This window comes from Numenius arquata, chromosome 10 (assembly GCF_964106895.1).
Source record: "Numenius arquata chromosome 10, bNumArq3.hap1.1, whole genome shotgun sequence".
Classification (NCBI taxonomy): domain Eukaryota; kingdom Metazoa; phylum Chordata; class Aves; order Charadriiformes; family Scolopacidae; genus Numenius; species Numenius arquata.
The window spans coordinates 24,219,967-24,236,604 of NC_133585.1; the positions used below are offsets into that span (position 1 = coordinate 24,219,967).

Sequence of the window (16,638 nt, forward strand, 5' to 3'; positions counted from 1 at the left end):
GTCAGTGGGGCCTTCACCGGACTGCCATGACTTCTCAAACATGATGGATAGTGTCTTAGCAACTTCATCCGCCAGTTGCCTCTGGACCTGCAGATGAATCTCATCAGGCCCCATGGACTTGTGCACATTCAGGTTCCTCAGCTGGTCTCAAACCTGGTCTTCTCTTACAGTTCCTCATACTCCCAGTCGCTGCCTTTGCATTCTGTGACTTGGGTGGTGTGGCCAGAGCCCTTACTGGTGAAGACCAAGGCAAAAAGTCATTAAGTACCTCAGCCTTATCCAAGTCCCAAGTGACCACGTCTCCCATTCCCTTCCTGAGTGGGCGTACATTTTCCCTAGTCTTCCTTTTGTCACTGTCATACCTATAGAAGGCTTTCTTGTTGCCCTTGAGGTCTGGAAGAAGGTCTGGAAAGCATCCTGGATTTCTAGGGTCCTGTAGCATACTGGAGATATACAGCTGTTGATCACTGCACTGGATGCAGGTCATCTGGCTGCCATTACAGAGAACATCACACAACTGAATTACCATGCACTGCTTTTGAGCGCTGTACTAAATGTGTGACACTTAAACATATTCAGGAATGAAAGTATTTGAGAAATATTGGAATATTTGGGGAAAATACATTTTTTTTTTTTGTAGATACAGTGAATATGCATAATTCAACTACTGAAAACCTTTTAAATTCCAAAACCTGGTGTCTTTTAACAGCAGTACTGGTCCTGCTGGCTTTGTAACCCAGACCTCGTGTTACCCAGAAACATGCAGAGGCATCAGATTGAGCTGGACCCGCAGCAATGGAAAAGACATTGAGACACACCTCTGTAGTACAGACTCCATACACAACACTGCGTGAGTTAGGACAAAATTGCTCCAACGATTCAAAGAACAACAGCTCAAACATACAGCTGCTCTGAACGCTATATTGATATTTTCAGCAGGACACAAATAACCGTGAGAAGTCCCAATGCTCTCATCTTCTGGGATACCAAGAAAAGCAGCAACAATTTAACCTAGCAGACCTTCCTTCTGTTTAATTAAACATTTAATTAGAAATACTACTGTACTTATGTATGAGTCATCATATCAAAAAAGTGCAAGAATACAGCTCTGTTGTGAATGCAAGCCAAAAATGAGTATCTTGGTTTTACTTAGTGTTCTCCTCGTGTCATCTTAACAGCTTAATTAGCTTTACTCACCATGTTAAATACTCTCAGATTTAGACATTAAATCAGCCTTTTGTGCATTCAGAGCAGTAGATGTGTTTTCTTCAGTCAGTTAATTGGATACTTCTTTCCCGTGTAGCAAAGAGACACCAAAATAATCACTGTGTTTACTAGACTAGCTATTACACTAAAGAGGTTAAAACAAATGCCATCATGTATGCTTGTTTGCTTTTAACATCGGATATAATCTGTTTCTTGCAATCACAAACACATCCAGAGGCCATATGAGAAACACCACCTAAAACCAAGGGTCATAACGCATTGGTCCTAAAATCCTGATTTCTCATTGAGTAAAGGCTGGGTTTTCATGCTCCAAAGTCGTATGTGCCCTGAAAACTGTAACACTCCTGCTTGCAGAGGAGAAGGAAGAAAGATTGGGCCTTCTCCTTCCAGTGAAGATTGCTCCACAGCCAACAAGAGCCAGTGATAGCACTGATGCTTGCTAGCCATAGCCTTTTTATTGGAAAGTGTGCTTTATTAGACCTTGGAGACTATTTTAAGGAAAAAAGCTCACCATTTCCTCTCTAGCATCTCCTCAACATAAGATACGTAAATCCTTGTCTGCAACTGGCTGAGAACAGCTTGATTACTCATAAAATGCTAGATTTCACCTTCACCTTGGTATGGGCCAGAAGGTAGAAACTTATTTTACATATTTCTTCTTACCATCACACTATAAAATACTGAATACTTATTTATTTTTCTCTGCACCCTCCACCTCAGCTCTGGTTAACCTATTCAAAAATGAGGCAATTGGTCAGAAAATTGAAAGCCAAAAACTTCAGTAGATCAAAAAGGCTGACACAGAGGCTCTGCATGTTTTATTTTTCAGCTGTGACTTGTACTTCTTTTTCCCAGATAGTGTTGGTTATATAAATGACAGAAAGAAAACAAAGAAACACACCTGGAATAACAATCAAACCCAGGAAGCCAAGCGAAAAAGATCTTCTGTTTATCTGAAGTTAAACGCAACATACATGTTTTACAGCCTAGACTGCGAATGAAATCTAACACTGGACTTCTTCCAGACTAATCTGTGAATTCTCATACCAGACAACATACCTCCAAGAGCCCACTATGACACATACCTTGTTAAGCCTCGCCCCCATGTAGCTTTTCACTCCTAGCAAGATATTTGGGAACAGAAGAGTTTTGATACTGCACGGAATTTAACACACCTTCATTTAAAGGAAATGAAGCAGGTCTGATGCTCATGAGACTGATCTGGCCTTATTGAGAGACACAAAGAAGGTGACAGCACAGTAAACTTCACGTTGCTACATCTCCTTTTCTTTCCCAACACCATTGTACATCTCATCCAAGCTCTACCCATGGCCATTCTCTCTGCTTTTAAATATTGACCTAAGGAAATTGTGAAAACAGGTTGATCTTAGTCTGCTTTTTTTCTTTATCCTTTTCAGAGAAGTTCTAACAGGAGTTTTAACTATTACCAATCACGCTAGCATTTCTCATGAGGCGTTTTCTCAAAAAGTTCCTCTAGGCAATCCTTCCCCTGTTGAAAGGGATTACTTCTGTAACTGTAAAAGTTGGTTTATATAGCACATCATCTGTCTCACAGGAAACTAGATCTTTGCGTTGGATTTAAGAGTATGCAGATGAAGAGGTAATACTGCATTCAACAAAAGATACCAAGAAAAGCTGTGAAGCTCACTCCCAGACGCTCCACGATTAGTGATTCCGTGTTAGAAAAGAAAGGTTTTCATAATAAAGTGTACTGAGCAACAACTTCATTTGCAGAAAAAACATCAGGAGAAACACAAAAATAATTTGCTAAATATACTTTCAGCTTGCAAAGGCTAAACAGAGTTTCAGTAATTGCTGGTACACAATTGGATAGGTATCTCTCTGTTATGGTTTGAGAGAACCCATAACAATCTATTGTCGTTAGACAATTATCCTATCACCCGATGACCCCTCCCCACCCGGAAAGGGGAATCGGGGAACACAAAGAAACACAAGGGTTGAAATATAAATAGATTTAATAGACTAAGACTAAATAATTAACAATAATACTAAAGAACCGGTATTAATCCCGATACTGATATAAGATATACAGGAATTATACTCAGCCAACTATATCAGCAGAAGCTGTGCACTCCCAGCAGGGACAGCAAATGGCGGACACTGGGAGCGCAATGGCTTCAGGAGGAAGGGAAGGCCTCAGGGCTCCGGCACCGGGGCAAGGAGTTGTCCTGACCCGCCGCCATCAGGGAGAGAGAGAGCTACGCAGCAAACTTTTCTAATTTATATTGGATGTGACATTCATGGTATGAAATAATCCTGCTGGCCAGGCTGGGTCAAATGCCCAGGCCTTGCTCCTCCTTGTCCCTGCCCCTGGCAAGGCTCGAAAACACTAAAACCTTGAATCCCACAGAGCCTGGCTGGCTATAAAGTAAATATTTCCACAAATTCAGACACTAGAGTCTTCTAAAAGTGCAATTTTCCCCAGCATTAGCAGAAAAGTTAGTCCTGTGTCTCTCAACCCAGGACACTCTCTTAAGCCCAAGGAGGAAATCTGGCACCTTAACACTAGGCAGTCTGTGGCACATAGTAACTTTAATGACAGACCAAAGTTTTTGACAATACCCTTTCTCTCCACAAATACTAAACCTCTTCTTCAGATGTGGAGCATTACTTATTCCTCTTCAAGTGAGGAAAAGGCAAAGATGGAAGAGGAAAAAAACTGCAAGTGTGTCTCATTCTCACTGGGCTCCAAAACATCTAAATAATTCCATGTTTTTTTCAAGCTGTTCACTTCTTATTTTTTTTCGTCCTGCTAGAGTGTTTCTGCTTTTTAAAAATGAATTTTTAGGATACTAAAGCTCTGATTAAACAGGCAGAAAAAGGAGTTGGTTCTCACCAAAAACCAAGTGAGTGGCCTGAGGCTTGGCTTCTAAGCTCCTCACAGCATAAGGACAGAAACACACCAATTACTGTAATAGATACAGGATCTATCAGATCTAATAGATACAGGATGGCATGCAGGCTTTTCATTGGTCCCCATCCTTCACATCTCGCACTATTTCAAAGCTGAAACAGGAACAGGAAAGAAATCTTAAGTATGAAGCAACAGACGTTATTGAAACACAGAGGGAAAAGGGGAAGTAGTCCTAAAGCAGAGCTGAAACCTGTGGATTAGGTGAGGAAAGTCTACGCCGCTGAGCCATCATACAAGAAGATTCTTGTGAGATCACCGCTGTATTCTGAAAAACGCACATATAGTGGCTTACTAAAGCATCAGCTCATTACTTAAATCACAGCCTCGTGTCTGTTTTCCATCACCTGGATCACCAGGTCATTACACTAATGCTCAGTTCATGTCAACAGGCTTCGAAAACACATGCCTGTGTCTTTGAAGCTCCTTAGTACTCCTCAATTGCTTGTGGTCATTATTCAAGAGTTGAAAGCATTTGCTTTGTCTTGGAGACACTGCAATTACTCACTTAGAGCAGGAACTCTTTGTGGGTAGCTGCATAGGCTTTTAATGGGTTTTAATCTGCAGCCCAAGCAGTAACAGGGAAAGCTTTTGTTAGCTCAACTTTTGTGCTGCAAGTCTGCTGAAAAGGATGTCCTTCCAGCATTAGAAAGAAGTTAATTTAGCTGCTTCTGTTACCATTCAGTCCTTGGCCTCTGTTCTGAGGCTGCCAACACAAATACCGCCTGTGATGGCCATTCTCATAAACTTGTTCTGTACAAAGGGGTTTGAAATGTCTGGCTCAGCTTGTCAGGGAACACGTGGCAACCCAAAGACTCTAACAACCAAGACACCGAGCAAGATTATTTTTTGTCTACAGTGTCTATATGTTACGTAGCACGTCTGCACCACTTTGCTGTGTTTGAACTCGCATGGGATTCAGGTCATTTTTCACACGATGAGCCCAAGCTCATACAGAAGAGCATTTATAAAGTCTAGCCAAACAAAGCTGAAAGCAGTGGACTTGCACAAATGCTGCTAAAAAATACTGCTGGAATCGGTCCTCAGTTACTACAGCAACAACATTAAATAAGTCCCTTAGTAATATGAAGGAAATAAGCAAGCACACCTAGGACTGGGTGTGCTTTCACTAGGGATGCTAACTATGGCCTACACAAGATAACGCAGCACCTACTGAACTTTCCACATTTCAAGCATTCTCTTAATAGCATATGCTAAACAAGAAGCTACCTGCACCAGCTCTAGGTCATGAGTTGATCAAATGTCACTGAATGTGATCAGTCAGGCTCCAAAACACAACATCCTATATCTAGTCATTATCTCAAATGTTTGCCCTTAGACAAGACAAATTTATCTCATAGCCTCTGCTGCCCAACTTGATGGAGTGCAAAAAAAGAATATTTACTTTTATAATGGTTAAGACTCCACATACGCTTGAAAGAGAAAGCATTAAATTTACTTAAAGATTAATTTGGAGATTGATTTTCACAGAATTTCACCTTACACCCTCACGTGTGCTGTGTAGCAGTATTCACACTAGTTGCTTTACTCTACTGATCCAATAGCTATTAAGCAAGGAAAGCTAGAGAGAAACACCTAGAGCAGACCATTGCTGTCTGACTGAACGTGACACAAGGCATTGCATTGCATTGGAGCTGGTAATACAAAACCACTGGCATGATTAGGAATTTAGATCAGCAGTCTTTCAGACAAGTTGCTAGTAAGAAGACAACCAATGACAACCATCACAACACAACATCAGATATATTTTTTAACTAGCAGCAGCCTGACACCAACCTTAGAATCACAGAATCATCTAGGTTGGAAGGGACCTTTAAGATCATCTAGTCCAACCGTCAACCTAACTCTGATAAAAAAACAAAAGAAAACCATACAAACACACACACACACACTCCCTATTGCTAAACTATGTCTCTAAGCACTATGTCAGCTCATCTTTTGAAAACCTCCAGGGATGGTGCCTCAACCACTTCCCTGGGCAGCCCATTCCAATGCTTAATAACCCCTTCTGTGTAAAAATTTTTCCTAATATCCAATCTGAACCTCCCCTGGCGCAACTTGAGGCCATTTCCTCTTGTCCCATCGCCTGTGACTTGGGAGAAGAGACCGACCCCCCCCGGCTACACCCTCCTTTCAGGGAGTTGTAGAGAGCCAGAAGGTCTCCCCTCAGCCTCCTCTTCTCCAGGCTGAACACCCCCAGCTCCCTCAGCCTCTCCTCATGAGACTTGTGTTCCAGAGCCCTCACCAGCTGCTGTTGCCCTTCTCTGGACCCGCTCCAGCCCCTCAATGTCTTTTTTGTGGGAAGGGCCCAAAACTGGACACAGCCCTAGAGGTGGGGCCTCACCAGTGCCCAGGACAGGGGGACCATCACCTCCCGAGTCCTACTCACCACGCTGTTCCTGACACAGGCCAGGATGCTGTTGGCCTTCTTGGCCACCTGGGCACACTGCTGGCTCATGTTCAGCCCACAGTCCACCAACACCCCCAGGTCCTTTTCTGCCAGGCAGCTCCAGCCACTCTGCCCCAAGCCTGTAGCGCTGCAGGGGGTTGGTGTGACCCAAGGGCATGACCCAGCACTTGGCCTTGTTGAACCTCATCCCAACCTTACTCCTCTCCACACAACTTCATTAACCTGTTAAATATACATTCATTATCATCCACCAGAAACGCACTTTTGATCTGGCAAGCAAGAAAGAAAAGAGTATCTCCCCTCTCCTCCCTGCCCCAAACCCTGTCAAATTGGCATGAGACAGAAATGGAGAGGAAAGGAGGGAGAGAAAGATGCAAGCATAAAAAAAAATGCAAGCCTCAAGACAGTTACAGACTGGGCAGCCCCATCACCAGGTTTTGTACCATGTAGCGGCTTCCTACATCTGGAAGTATTGGTCAACCGTGAAATGCAGTGAAACACACTAAGGGTTTAACTTCAATTCAGAGTTAGCAAACTATTAACAAACAAGCTAGTTCCATGGTCCCACAAAAAGAAAGGTGGGGGCAGTTCTCTGAACATTTGGATTAAGCAGATGCATTGGCCACCAAGAAATTAAACTGTTGCCCAGTTTACATCTTATTAGAGCCCCTATCTTTTCCAACCTAACAGCAGCTGTTGTCTGAGTCTAATTATACACCCAGTTTATACAACACATGGGAGCATACTTGAGAGCTTTAGCTCTGAATGCACACATGGGTCAATGGTGCTACTATTTTCAATCAATGCCATAAAGCATTTTTGCTTTTTTCTATTACAAAAATATTTACTAAAACTAATTTCCCAGTTTGGATTGATTAAAGATACAGAAGTCTGGAAACATGTATTTGTTGTTCCCAAATGGCTTTGGAAGAGGTCCTGGAGCTGTACTGCCTGCCACATAAACTGCCTGAATCTGAGGCAGACCCAGATGGGATCAACTTTTCTTTACCTTCCTGACTTTCCAAGTTGGGTTATAACAATGAGAAATCCCAGTGGAAACACCATGTCCAAACATCATGAAAGGTTGACATTTCCCACCTACAAAACTGTCTCAGCTCAGGGAATTCTGAACTTCAGTCACTGGACCGGTTTTCTGAAGTGTAAAAGGAGACAGACATGTTCTCAAATTTGAACAGCATCTAGCCCTACTGGTTTTTTTTGTTTGTTTGTTTTGGGGCAGGTGGGTGTCAAAATGCATCAATGAGGCTGATTGTGGAAAACACTTACAAACTTCTAGCTACTCAGGCAGCTAGTGGAACTGCTGGGGGCATGGAAAGGAGGAAGGTAACCATTTAATCTGTGATTTTCCGAGTCATCAAATGGGATGGAGACAGTGAACCATGTCAGAGACCAACAACTGCACAGCTGGTCTTTTATGAATGCTATAGATACTGGGAGAGGAGGGGGCCAGCTATTTCACCAGCCAATGTATTTGGAAGCAAAGGAAGTTGAGGTCAGAGCTGGATCTGAAGAGAGAGAAGAGCAGTAATGCAAGAAGGACAGACTACTCCTGAGAGCTGTTTTGAAAAATTCACTCAAGTTCAGGGAGAATGAAAAGCTACAAGCCCTCAGGAATGAAGTATGCACAGACTTAAACGAATCGGTACAATAGCGGGATAGTAGTTTGTAGATGTTACCCACAGAGTCACAGATAATGACACAACAGCTACATGCAAAGCTGACTGAGGGACACACTGAATACTCGTGCATTGCACTAAAATCTAAAAACCATCTTCAAAGAGGAACTGAATTTCCAACAGCATAAGTTGGGGCAAAGCACTAAACAAGAATTACCTGATTTTGGCACAGAATCCATAACCTTGCACAGTGCCTAGCGACACTCCTGTAATTAATGTGGCAGTTAATGCTGGAGGAGAAACATTTTTTCTTTCTGTGAAAATTTTCAGACTCCCTTGGGCCCAGCCCAAGACCTCCAAAGTTTCTCAAAGCAGCAAAACAAAGAATAATTACTGAAAATTCAAGTCCACATTTTTGGTCTCAAAGAAGCAGAAAAGGGGATTAAAGTTGGAATTTGATCACCTCTAAGTTGAGCACCACAGTGACTGACCTTGTGGTTATTCATGCCAGGCTGAGGACAGAAATTTAGTCTGTGAATTTGAGAAACCTCTCCCAAGCAACACAATAACGGCATTAGAAACACCCTGTTTTCAAATAAACTTAGCCTCATCGCACTAATCTCTTGTACAAAATTCCCATGGGTATCTGTTGACCAAAGTGTATTATACTTTGAATAGCACTGACATAAGACACTGCAATAAAAAAATGAGTCTCTACAAGAAGCTGCTGAAACCTCCAGGACTTAAAAACCTACAAAGGCACACAGGTTATTAGAAATAGCAGAACTTTCTACTGTATGTAAAAGCTAAGACTTATCCTTCAATAACCATCCCTGTATTCCAGAAATTTCACTGCTTCAGTTGAAAAAGCCTACCGATATTTGTATACTGGAGGAGCCATCCCTTGAAAATCCGTAAAACAGCCCAAAGAAGTTTTGGGGCTTTCACTTCACTTTCTGCACTGAACAGCCAGCACTGTAGCAGTTCACTACATGAGAAAGACCGGATTACAGATTGCCTGTCACCATGCCAGGTCATATCTGCTTCTGTCTCACATAGAAAAAGGCATGAGATTCTGCTACTCCCATCAGAGAGGATACAACTCTTCTTGCCTCACCTGAAACTCAACCAGTGATAGTTAAGAAGTTAATTTTCAGTTTAAAACTTGAGAGACCAGTAGATAGAGATCAAGAACGATCAGAAAGGGGAAAAAAATGCCCTTGTCATAAATAGAAAGGTGTGTTACACGGAGGCTTCTCTTCCTTCAGCTACGCATTCCAAGAAACAGGAAATTCCATTACACCAGGAACACATGGTTAGCCCAAAATCTGTTTCTAGTTTGCATGACACATGCAAAACTGCCATGAGCAGTCCCTGACATCAGTGAGCTTATGCGAACTCAAAAACCCTGAAGGGAAAGAAAATAAAGCAGAGACCACACTCCAGCCTGCTGAATGGCAATGGGATAGCGAGAACAACCAGGCTACGACTGCGCCAAGCTCAGTGCAATCCAGCTGCTCCGCTGCAACCTACACCGCAAGCTTACCCAACAAGAAGCACTCCACGAGCAGAAATTGTCAGAAGGGGCGTACAGTCAGTCACAAGGAGGCTCCATTCAGACATCTGAAAAACGGGGCCACAATTTCTTGTCTACTTCCTTTTTTTTTTTTTCTTTTAGACGAAGCTTAGGAAGATCAGCTGGAAACCTTTTATCAGGACTGCTCCAGAGCATATTACTGTTTCAGCTGACTGCCTTACCAGAATTACCATGTCATTTGACTTTTTTAAAACCTTTATCTAAGGTGTATTGGACATCCTTCCATTCCATTGCATTCACATGAACTGTTTAAGGTGTGCTTTCTGATGGGTTTTTCTGTGGAGGCTTTTTATTTGTTTGGTTTTTACGTTCCATATTTACCACCCTCAAAAATTGTATCCAATAGCCAATAATAGAAAGTTCTTCTGGTAAATCCTTTCATTGCTGGCAAACATCACTATCAATCTCAAGAAAATCCTATGTGATTTCATCCAGCATATTGAGTTTCCAGTGAAATTCCTGAGAAACACGCTTTCTCTATCAACCCCCAGCCGTTCCTTGTGACAGCTGCATAATTGTATTTGATTAATTTCTCCCTTAGAGTTTGCAGTAGGTTTTAGGTAACTCAATATTTCAAAGCACTACTCCTACACAGGTGAGGGTTCACCCAGTAGCACATGTCCATCCCAAAACCGTTTCTGTTTCCTAGACTAATAGCAAGTGTTTTATCTAGAAATGAAAAAAAAATAAAAAATAATATCACCGGTGGTCTGGACACTCCTTGCTGTTTTTACATCAAGTCCCAGAATTTGCTCCATGAAAAGTGGAGTTTTGAGCAAGGTCCATGAAGCCAAGTGTGCAGAGACTTAGTGCAAGACTGAGGGAGCTGCTCTTAGAAGTCAACGCAGCATCTACCGGGAAGCCGTTTCACTTGCTACACTGCTCTTCAGTACTTACACCAAAGCTGGTTCTTGTGGCTTTCCAAAGACATGGATCAGAGTGAACAATACTCTGATCTCCCTTACTGAAAATCCTCTAGGCAACAAGGAGAGATGTCCATTTCTTGTCATGCAGTTCTAAAGCGCGCATACAATTAGTTTTTTTCCCTCCACTCAGAAATGTTATCCATTCCCTTTTAACTTGTAAAAAAGCATGATGCTCAATCCTTAATCATATTCAATACTAATACTGAAAGATTTCCCCTATTGACAGGGCTAAGTTTCAAATTATGTAATTATCATATTAATTTCTATTTAACACATTTGTTAGATGCTTTATTTTAATTTAAAAATGCAATTGAAATTTGTCATGTTTCCTATTAATGCCATTAAATGGATTTTTCTGTCAAAGAAATTTTTACATAAACTGAACTAAAGGGGAAGCACATATTTTGCTGGAAGGTAATATACTTCAAAATATATTCTGTTTGTACATCAGAGACAGTCTTTCCCTTACAAATGGTGACCTCTACTTCAGAATCCAGCTGCACTTACTCAGTTTCAATCAAAGACTAATTGAAGTTCCACATTTAAGATTCACACCTTAGCATTCAGATCTGCTGTCCCTTCCTGGGGTTTGTCTTAGATCCCGGGAGCCATTGAATACTGTTTAGCATTACTTATGCCAAACAGTTAGGAGCTTAACAAGATCTAGAGGATAAAAACTGCACAGCAGAATGTTCAGGATGGGATATAAACTGAAACAGCAAATCATCGTCTGCTTTCAGGCATACACCAACAAATATTTCTTGAATGCTAGTTCATAGTTCTGTAAGATCTCTCTACACACCTGAAATTCAAGTCCATAAATCAAGTTGAGTGGCAACGACATTGAATAGGTGCCCAAACCTAAACACTGTTCTGACTGGATGAACTTGCCCATTCTTGCTCACTTACATCATCTATCAATGATGCTCCATCAGTACAGTTTATGTAGCTTTGCTCCCACAAATTCACTTCCTCAGTAACACCAGGGAAGTGTGACAGCAAAGCTGGAACAAGGAGGTGATGCTTGGAAGCTTTCTCCTGCTGCTCAAAAAAAACACAGAAAAAGCATGCTGTCTCACTGAGAAGGCACTGACTTCCTCTTCCCATTTTCAGTTAAGACTGTGCCAACCCAGACACAGCTGTAGTTAACTATAGGCAGAGAAGAAAGCAAGAAATACATTTGCATGGGCTGCATTTAAACAACAGCTTTACCATGAAACAGAGAATGCCAAATGCTGATTTCTTTCAGCTGTGCCCATTTCAATATTGGATAGCTGACCTTCAGATCTCACGTAATACTACCTTTCTAAAGCACAATGGGCTGTCAGGAATAAGGTGACTTACCAAGACAGTAAAAAGAATTAAAAAGGCTAACTACAGTATTACTTCCAAGAAGTAAAAATCACACAGAATTGTCAGAAATGAGATTTTACGTCTTCATATGGCTTGCTTACTTATTGTTCTTTTTGTCTTCTGGAATTAACTAGATAATTGCTAACCATGCCTGCATCTTCAGTAAACAGAAATGCCATCTTTGCCAGATCCCCAGAGACATCTCAAGGATATCAGAGCAAAAGATAGCTGCTATTCTTACTGATAAAACATTACAAGGGAAAGACGCTTATATTTGATGATGATAAAGAATCAATGACAATTCACTTATCTGGACTCTAAAACTAACAGCTGTGTACTGCTTTTTCTTCTATTCTTCTTCACTAGCTCTGTGTGCCTGTAGGCATCTGACACAGGTTGGCAGAGACAATTCCCCGCACTCACACTGATAGTTAATGACTTCTAAATTTAATAGCTCGACACCAAGGAGATCTACACATATTGACTAAAGCATATATGGTAGCTACCTATATTACTAGCAGGAAATGGGCATGCTTCAGGAATTCCAAAGCATTTACTGACGGTTTAGACACTGTTAGTTTCTTATCTTTACTCCCATTATACACAGTTACTTGTAGAATAATCACAAAATCACAGAATCTTCTTGGTTGGAAGGGACGGTTGAGATCATTAAGTCCAACCGAAAAAAAAAAAAAAAACCACACCACCAAAACAAAAAGAAAACAAACCCCCACAACCACACCCCACACCCACCCACAAATAGACACAAACCAACAACTTCAGGCACTAGAGCATGCCCTGAAGTGCCACGTCTACACGTTTCTGAAATACCTCCAGGGATGGTGACTCCACCACCTCCCTGGGCAGGCTGTTCCAGGGCCTGACCACCCTCTCAGGAAAGTCATTCTTCCTGATATCTAATCTAAACCTCCCCTGCCACAACTTCAGACCATTTCCTCTGCTCCTGTCATTATTCCCTTGGGAGAAGAGGCCAACACCCACCTCTCTACACCCTCCTTTCAGGGAGTTGTAGAGGGTAATGAGGTCTCCCCTCAGCCTCCTCTTCTCCAAACTAAACATGCCCAGTTCCCTCAGCCTCTCCTCGTATGACTTGTTCTCCAGACCCCTCACCAGCTTGGTGGCTCTCCTCTGGACATGCTCCAGCAGCTCAATGTCCTTCTTGTGGTGAGGGGCCCAGAACTGAACACAGCACTCGAGGTGAGGCCTCACCAGTGCCCAGGACAGAGGCACCATCACTGCCCTGCTCCTGCTGGCCACGCTGTTCCTGACACAGGCCAGGATGCCGTTGGCCTTCTTGGCCACCTGGGCACACTGCTGGCTCACGTTCAGCCGGCTGTCCACCAACACCCTCAGGTCCTTCTCTGCTGGGCAGCTTTCCAGCCGCTCTTCCCCGAGCCTGTAGCGTTGCCTGGGGTTGCTGTGACCGAAATGCAGGACCCGGCACTTGGCCTTGTTGAACCTCATCCCATTGGCCTTGGCCCATCGATCCAACCTGTCCCCATCCCTCTGTAGAGCCTTCCAACCCTCAAGCAGATCAACACTCCCACCTAGTTTGGTGTCATCTGCAAACTTACTGAGGGTGCGCTCAATCCCCTTATCCAGATCATCAATAAAGATATTAAACAAGACTGGCCCCAAAACTGAGCCCTGAGGGACGCCACTGGTGACCGGCCGCCAACTGGATTTCACCCCATTAATCAGAACTCTCTGGGCACGGCCATCCAGCCAGTTTTTTATCCAGTGAAGAGTACACTTGGCTATGCCATGATTCGCCAGCTTCTCCAGGAGAACGCTGTGGGGGACGGTGTCAAAGGCCTTACCAAAGTCCAGGTAGACAACGTCTTATGTCTGACCAATAATATTTTTTTGAAATTCACTTCCATTCACATCTCCATCCCTTTCAAAAACACAAATATCATGGCATAATTTCTGGTGCACACTGGACAGAGCCCAAGCCCAAGCGTTAAGCAGACTGGTGCTCAGGACCAGTCTGAATTCACACCAGAAACTGGATTCTGCTTTTCTCTAATTTGCATCAACGCTATGAACATAATCCCACTGGCTTGTCTTGTCCTCTCCTGCTATAGTTCTCCCACCTTCTATAAATAAATATACACAAGGTGTGCAATTAGAGCATCTCTCATTATGAGTAATCATCTCTTTCTGCCTCCTTCCAAACACAACTAACCAGTAAGCAAAACAAAAACTACAATCTGATTTGGAAAATAAACTCATTAACTCTCTTCTATCATATTATTGTCTAAAAGAATTATTGTAAAATTGTATTTTGTACAGATTGTTCAATCCAGTAGCGAATAGCCAGGTATTTACCCTAAATACAGATCCAATACTGAATGGCTAACCTGGAAAAGGAAGTTTTAGAAGCAAGCCTGATGGGGAAACCACAATGACTGCCAAGGCCTGAGTCAGTTTTGTGTTCACTGTAAGCAAAATCCCAAGTTGTACTGAGTCAATGACAGAGACGTTTGGTTCTTTACGCACCAGGTAATTCTGCTTGCATTAACTTATTTTCCCTCCTCACCTCCCATCCTATATTCTCCTTTCACTTACCAAGGGCTTGGTTTCATCTTCATCTTTGAAATAGTAAAGCTGGTCACCCTTGAGAACAAACCAGCGTGTATGCCAGGTCTTGACGAAGCCTCCTTGCTTCCGCAGCCACCCACACTTAACGGCACCGTGCTGTCCTTGGTTTGGTGGGGGAGTCTCTGCAGAGCCATTATGTTCTTCCATAGTGGAACCGGGCAACACTCCTGTTGAGAAAACAAGAGGAAAAAATAAAATAATTAGATTATTATCCAGGCAGTCATTTGCTCCTTTCAAGACAGCTGGAAAAGAAACACATCCCAACTACAAAAGTGTGCTAGAAAATCATTCACCATCTGCCCGCTCATTTTCATACTAGCACCCCATCAAGCTGAGAGACTATTAGTCGCCTATAAAAGACAATAATAATAATGAACTGAGGTGCGAAAAAGCAGACAAGAGGCAAAAGATTTGTTCAGGTACAGTCTAAAATATTTTAACCATCACTGAGGGAGACGTCAGCTGTTTCTTGAGGTGAGTTTCTGCTGGGTTACAGGCAGTAACAAGGAATGAACTTAGAGTATGTCTTCAGACTAAGGAAAGCAGGATGCTTCTCACTACTGGACCTCCCCATTTAATTTTCCTTGAGAGACCTGGGGCTTTCCGGGAATATTAAAGAGCTTAATATACCACACCAGACAAGCAGTCTTTTTTTTTTTGTTTGCTTTATTTTTCTAAAGTCCATTTAATAGAATGGTGACACTAAATACAAGAATAGCTGCCTATCCTCTCCTACAATCCCCTGACTGCAGTGCGTGTGTCCAACCACGCTAATTACAGACACTGCAAATCACAATTTTGGCACACCAACTCAAGGTGATATGTGTCAAAACCAGAGCTGAAGTGTGGAATTAAACTTGACAAAGTTTCACGTGGTTTTTCAGCCTTGTTAAAACTATACTTTTTAACCATCTCTGGGCAGTCAACAAGTCTTCCTGATGGATTTTGTACCTGCAGTCATGTGCTTGACCTTTATGGCCAAAAGGCTCTTCCTGACGCCCTATTAAGTCTAGAGCTCAACCTTAGGATTTTGAGTTGAAAGTTCTGATATTTTCAGTTGAAATACAAATCAAACCGAGACCTACGTGTGCCAAATAGCGTATACCTAAACCGAATAAAATGTGACTATAACCACAAGCACAGCAGTGTGCAAAATTAATGGTGAAATTTCACTAAGTGCTTGAAGAGCAACACGCTTCTTTTCTTTCTAGACTACCACTGGCAGCCTTTCTTGTCTAGTCAGGAACTTGCACAGATGTTAGGGCCTGGGAAAGATGGCTTCCACAGGTAAGGTATTTATTGTTTCTAAACATCAGGGTGGAAAAAGAATAAAATATTCTACACATTGCAGGCAGGAGACATCTCTCAGAATATCTAGACTAAAGCTTCTTGTTCTGACTTTGGCAAAGTAGATTGGAGTCCAAGCCTGGCGGCACTCCTGTTCCGGTCTCCTACACAGCAACAATGCTGATACTGAACAGACATCAACACTGCAGAGGTATATGCTCTGCTTCTAAGGTAGATTACCCTCTACTCTGCACTGGTGAGGCCACGACTGGAATACTGCATCCAGTTCTGGGCTCCCCAGTTCAAGAGAGACAGAGAACTACTGGAGAGAGTCCAGCGTAGGGCAACTAAGATGATTAAGGGATTGGAGCATCTCCCTGATGAAGAAAGGCTGAGAGAGCTGGGACTCTTCAGCCTGGAGAAGAGAAGGCTGAGGGGAGACCTTATCTATGTTTACAAGTACCTAAAGGGTGGGTTGAAGGAGGATGGAGCCGGACTCTTTTCGGTGGTTCCCAGTGACAGGACGAGGGGCAACGGGCACAAGCTGGAACATAGGAAGTTCCACTCAAATATGAGGAGAAACTTCTTTCCGGTGAGGGTGC

At 42.6% G+C, this 16,638-nt stretch overlaps 1 protein-coding gene across 4 annotated transcripts in view; it reads right to left on the reverse strand.

Moving 5' to 3' along the window:
- ARHGAP24 (Rho GTPase activating protein 24) overlaps window positions 1–14,905 on the reverse strand; it is a 199,338-nt gene extending 184,433 nt beyond the window's left edge. For 3 of the 4 annotated variants that reach the window (XM_074154418.1, XM_074154417.1, XM_074154415.1), the window contains exon 1: window positions 14,717–14,830. Coding sequence is in view for 1 of the 4 variants with exons in the window: in XM_074154414.1 (XP_074010515.1) it covers window positions 14,717–14,896 (180 nt within the window). In the remaining 3 variants the exon portion in view is untranslated. Of the gene's footprint in view, window positions 1–14,716 lie in introns of all 4 variants that reach the window. The other variant, XM_074154414.1, reaches the window with a different exon arrangement.
- Between the last annotated feature and the right edge of the window lie 1,733 nt (window positions 14,906–16,638).